A 6,127-nucleotide genomic window follows, 5' to 3' on the forward strand; every position below is an offset into this window, starting at 1 on the left:
TGTACAGGAGACCGAGATCGCTTCAGGCGAGGAAATCAAGAAATCAAAGATCAGTTGGCGAGGAAAAAAGGGGACAAAAAGTGGTGAGCCAACGCAGTAAACCTTCTTGTATTTCGACACACGCCAATGCTTTTAACAACAGAGAGGCATAAGAAAGCAGAGTTAATGTAGAGGTTTAACATTGGCTTGACTTCAGATTCCTACGTTGTTCGTTTCTTGTGGAATGGATAAAATCTTGAGGATGTTTCAAGAAAAGCAAACGAGGGAAGGGAAAGCAGAGTTTTAGTTTTGTTCAGGTGAACCATATTTTGACCATGCAGACTCATTGCTCGTCGGTTGATGACTATGTTTCCAACTTACTGTTGCCTACTTTCTCTCTACATATATATAATATTATATTATATAAAACTCGAGACGCCGACTGATTTAGCATGTCAATATGGGATTTGTCCATGCTTTCCCACCCGGGTGGGTACGGACGGCCAAGATCTTTTTGCAGGTCAAATTAATGATGATTCGAGCCGTCTTCTGAAGCCAGCATCGACAGATCCGTTAATATGATATTAAGATCAAATTAATTATCCGTCATATAAAAGTAATCATTCATTTTCTCAACTTTTTAAAATAGTTTTTATTTATTATGTTACACATGCATCGTGTGTGTCTCGATCGCTAGTTATATATATATATATATATATATATATATATATATATATATGTATGTATGAGCCCTTGTATTGTATGCATGTGTATATGTATATTTAGGTAGTGTTTGTAACCTCTAGGAAGGAATGATTATGGATTTTTTTTAATAAATTTGTGAATTTTTTTTTCATAATTATTTATGTTTAGAAGTTACAAACACTATCTTATATTTGTGTGTGTGTGTGTTTGTGTTAAAATTTCGTTGACTATTTGGATGTATTTCGTAAAGGTCTTGTGTTTTGGTAGATTTGTGTGCTTAGCTACCAGTTGTCTCATCTCACCTTAAAAAAAAAAAAAAAAAAGATATGGTAGCTCACCTCTTCGCGTCGTATGGTCTAGTTAAGGGTGATAATTTTCTGTTTAATGTTTTCTGCCCTTTGTTCATTAGCAAACATGTAAAACTTGATTTGCCTCTTGTTTAATGCAATTATTATGTTTTTCCTCAAAAAAAAAAAAATACTATGTCAAAAAATCAATAGTTTTAATATTTTAGATCATCTAAAAAAATTACGGAAAACTCTTATTTTTCAATAATTTTTTAAATAGCTTCTTTAAATTACGAAAACAATTCAAATTTGGTACTCTTAACTTATATTTTAAAAAATAACTCACTCGAATGTATATAAGTATATTCAAATGCACATGAGAATGTCATTTGTTTTCTTAAAAATACATGAAGGTCCTTGGAACAATAATTTGGAGATTAAATTTTTTGTGAGACCGATCAATTCAAGGCCGTCTAACAGAAAATTGGAGGCCCTAGGCTAATTTAAATTCTATATAAATTTTTTATTAAATATAAAAATATTGCATACGAACTCATAATAAAATGAACATAATGATAACCAATTTATAATTTAATAAATCTAGCTATTGCAATTCTTTCTTTTTCTCTTTGAACTTTTAGATTCAATTTTTTTTTTCAATCATAATTCACAATAAAAATCTAACATAACAAATACAAAAAATAATTGAAATAATAACAAAGATTGATTTTTGATATGAGATTTAATATAAACACAATATAAAATGTATTTTAGATCGTAATAAAATATTAAACATTGATTTTATTTACTGTCAAAATTCTCAAGAAAGAATCAATAATGACATAAACAATTGTATTGAAAGATAAAAAAAAAAACTAAAACTAAAAAATATGTATAATACAAACATAGTAAGAATCATCAAACTAAGTAAACATAAATAATAGATTTTTGTTACAAAAAAATCTAACAAAACAAATAAAAATTATAATTTAAATACTAAAATATGCAAAAAATTAAAATCTCGAAGACCAAAGTCCAAAAATCAAATAATTAAAAATCAAATTAAAACACCAACCGCGACATATAAGCATACAAGAAAAATCAAATTCAATAAAAACGGCACGATAATTGACCCACTTTGAGTAATCTTACTCACTTGAAAGAATAAATTTAACAAAAAAAGAGCTTTGTATCCTAAAAATAGATGTTTTTTTGTTAGCAAATAAAAAAAATGACCAAAATCACAAAAATTAACAATTTTTCATATTTTCTACAAAATATTTAAAAACACATGACCTATAAAAAATTTTAAATAGAAAGAATAAATTATACATATATAGTTTTTTTTATTTGAGGCCCCACCCTAGGAAAGACCCGAGCTGTCTAGGTGGCCTCCCCCCCTAAGGCCGGCACTAGATCGATTTATTGTAATTAAAAATAAAGTAATATTTGTGTCTTAAAAATAACATTTTTCATGAATTTTAGTGGATCGTATCTAGGGTTGGGATAGCGAACCAAAATATCGACTTTTCGGGATATCGTACCGAATTTTTTTCGATATATAGACATTTTTTTGGTATATCGATTTATTTTTTTTGGTATCTATACGGTATCAGTATGGATGTTTTTCATACCAAAATTTCGGAATTTCGATATCGATACTGTCACGCCCCGGGCCCAGGCCCGCGCAAGCGCGACTGCACAATGGGCCATTATAGCAACTACTTCGTATTCGTCCTCGCTTTACGAAAATGATTAATCCAAGTTTCTATAGAAGTCCATTGAAACTCATTTTAAACCTTTCATTTTTCCCATGTGGGACAGGGTCTCACAATCACCTCTCCTTCAGAACGCGATGTCCTCGTCGTGACCTGACCTCTCGATCCACCAGCACCGGGAATCTAGAGGTGGTTCCTACGGGTTCAAGATCCATCAGCACCGGGAATCTAGAGGTGGTTCCTACGGGTTCAAGAGGAGGTGGCTCCCACGCACGTAGCACTTTGTTCCGCATAGCACTTATTTCCCGGGGTCTGCGGGCTGGTAACCTATCTCTGATACCATTTCTGTCACGCCCCGGGCCCAGGCCCGCGCAAGCGCGACTGCACAATGGGCCCCTATAGCAACTACTTCGTATTCGTCCTCGCTTTACGAAAATGATTAATACAAGTTGCTATAGAAGTCCATTGTAGCTCATTTTAAACTCATTTTAAACCTTTCATTTTTTCCATGTGGGACAGGGGTCTCATAGGTACCGATATGAATTTTTTTCATACCAATATTTTCGATACGGTATACCAACAACCCACCCCGATTCATATCGGGTAGAAATCTATTTCAAGTGATGACCTTGAATAGTCTCATAAGAGCGTGTAATTTAGAATACTAGTTATGAACAATTAATGGTGTACATAATGTGTACCATTTTATGACACTTCATAAAATTAATTATCTTTCGATGCATTATTATTATTATTATTATTATTATTATTATTATTATATATCTCTTCTATTGTACTCTTTGTTTTTAATTTTTTTTTTTACAAATTTTTTTTTGAAATGATTTAATATTTTTTTATTTCTAAAATTATTTAGTAAAAAAACGGACTGTATATGAACGCAAACGTGTACGTAAAAACGCATTGTATAAACACGCAACGCATGCAATTGGGTACTAGTATTTATAATTATCGAATCCAATTAAAAATTGTCATACATAACAAAGTGAAAAAGACGCAAAGAAATAAGAACTGAGTACAAATTATTAGGTCGAGGGAAGAAGAGGAGAGAGAGCGACAGTACAATGGGGGAAGGAGGAGAAGTAAGTTGGGCCGAATCGGGCCGATTTCAACTGAATTTCAAGCCCGAAGCGCTATCCAGGCCCATGATCGACCAAGGTCGGCCCGCCGCGAAGATCCAGTTCCTATCGACTAGGGTTTTCATTCCCTCGTCATTGCCACCGATCACAAATTGAAGCCAACTGACAGCAAACGCTACATGTGAGTACCTTTTTATATGTTTCACTTTTTAATCTGTTAAATATGTATTCAAACTTCAAAGCTTGATTATGTGTTTAATCGAATAATTTTCGAAGTGGGGTAATTGGATCCAGGAGGGCCTGGTGATTTGTCGTAGCTTTGATATAAGTTCTTTTACTTTTTTTGTTATAAGAAAAAATTTTGTTGGTTTCATGATTATTTGATACTGTTTGCCAGTGTTTTGGTGCTATTATTGTGAAATCTTGGAAGTTTTCGCAATTTTTCGGCAAGAAAATTGATGGTTGGATTCAAGTATTGGTGATGAAGTGCAGAAAAAAAAAATTTTGTCGGTTTATTTGTGTAGTATTATGGGGAGTTGAGGAAAAGAAGAAAATTATACTCTTTTACCATGGGGACGTACGTTTACTCTTTTCCCCGGGAATTTAGACCAACGCCTGCTCCTCGTAAAACTCTAAAATGTAATGTTCGAGTTGGAAAAGTATCGAATCAAGTATGTGTTCATTCTAATACCTATCTGTTTTGAATTAGCACTATTTTTAATTTTTATGTGATATTTTGAATTAAACTTTTATCAATCTTGATGTAGATGTAAATTTTCAATGTCAATTTCTTCGATGTTATGTTTGTATAGATGGAAGTTGCAAACAACGAAACTGATCTGGAGATCAACTATCATTCTGAAGCGAGCACGGGTGACAAACGAAAAAGAGAAGGAAAGTCGAGATCTAAGGTTTGGGAACATTTCACGAAGCTTATTAAGGAGGATGGGAGAAGTGATAAATGTCAGTGCAATCACTGTCAGAAGGTGTTCTCTTGTTCAAGCAGAAGTGGGACAACCCATCTCCTTCGGCACGTAGCTGATGGAATATGCCCTGTCTTAAACAAAGAAAAGGGCAAAACAATACCACTAGCGAGTTATCCGAGAGGTGGAACGGAGCTAAAAACAAACCATTTACAATGGAAGTTTGATCAAGGACTTGGCCAATCCTCGATCCCACAATGCATGGCTGTTGAAATTGAACCACTGACGGGAAGGCTGGTTGATCAGGAACATCAGATGATGCTTAAAGCAGTTGAAGATGATTATGATAGTCAAGAGCCATTAACTTCACGTGTAAAACTTCCTCTTCAATCTGCATTAAAATATCATCCTAAAGGAGAGGCATGGATGAATGAATTCCGAAGATGTGTTACTAAACTCGTTGAACTCATGAATGGAAGAATTCCTGTGGGATCTCTTCAGGCATTGGCAGTCGCCGCTCCAGATTACTCAATATCTACTGCCCTGAAGTGTTTAAATGAAATGGAAGATATCTCTCAGTCCAGTGAGATGTATTTGGATGCAATCGAGATTTTACAGGATTCAGAGGAAAGAGAGTGCTTTGTTTGTTTGCCCCCTGAACCACGCAGAAGATGGCTGCAAAGAATCTTGCATCGTCGGCATCCCATGCGATATAGTTCTAATATATGAGTATGGGTTGGTGTTCAATCATGGACACCATTTTTCAACCAAAGTTTCTGCAGCGAGGTTGGCTTCACAGCTAGCAGTAGCACAGTGACTGACCATCAATACACAATAAATCTACGTAAACAGATTCATCGAGGCTCCTGTTTCTTTTCTCTTTTAGTTAGATTGGCTGAAGTGCAAAGAGGCACCAACCGCCGAGGCCAGTTGTTACTTGTTGGTAATACTCTTACTCTTCTAAACTCAATTTGTTTAAACGAAGCATGTAAACGGATCATCGACACTGACAGTTTGTCGAAAATTCTCCAAACTTCAAACGTGTTTTGTTTGTCCAAATCTTCTGCCCCTTGGTTGAGATCCGTAGGTTATATTCAATCTCTCTTTTGTATCTATCCATGTTAAAATGATGCTTTGATTGGGATCGCTTTCATTCTTTTGGAACCTACTCCAGAAAGGAGGGGCCTTGTGTTTTTATGGCTATGTCCTGAGTTTGATCTGAGAAGTGACTAAACTTCGTACATACACCCATCAAAGCGTGTGACGTTAACAAGTTCTGTTGTTCAAGTGTTTGATACAAACTCAACAAAATTCCTATAAAAATGACGATCAAGAGTGTTTGGATCAAGAGTTTGTTTGGATTAAGAGGTCAAAAAATGCTTTTTTTTTTAAGTGTGTTCTAAATGTCTGGATTTATA

At 34.5% G+C, this 6,127-nt stretch overlaps 1 protein-coding gene across 2 annotated transcripts; it reads left to right on the plus strand.

Moving 5' to 3' along the window:
- The first annotated feature begins 3,720 nt into the window (after window positions 1-3,720).
- Window positions 3,721-5,868, plus strand: LOC140892226 (uncharacterized). 2 transcript variants are annotated; one of them, XM_073301044.1, is made up of 2 exons: window positions 3,721-3,967; window positions 4,599-5,868. In XM_073301044.1, exon 2 carries the CDS (start codon window positions 4,599-4,601, stop codon window positions 5,436-5,438), a length of 840 nt encoding a protein of 279 aa, XP_073157145.1. In that variant the 5' UTR covers window positions 3,721-3,967; the 3' UTR covers window positions 5,439-5,868. The 2 variants fall into 2 exon arrangements, with proteins under 2 accessions (XP_073157145.1, XP_073157144.1); XM_073301043.1 differs by lacking the exon at window positions 3,721-3,967 and adding an exon at window positions 4,005-4,457.
- The last annotated feature ends 259 nt before the right edge of the window (window positions 5,869-6,127 follow it).

Source organism: Henckelia pumila, chromosome 3 (genome assembly GCF_033568475.1).
Source record: "Henckelia pumila isolate YLH828 chromosome 3, ASM3356847v2, whole genome shotgun sequence".
NCBI classification, from domain to species: domain Eukaryota; kingdom Viridiplantae; phylum Streptophyta; class Magnoliopsida; order Lamiales; family Gesneriaceae; genus Henckelia; species Henckelia pumila.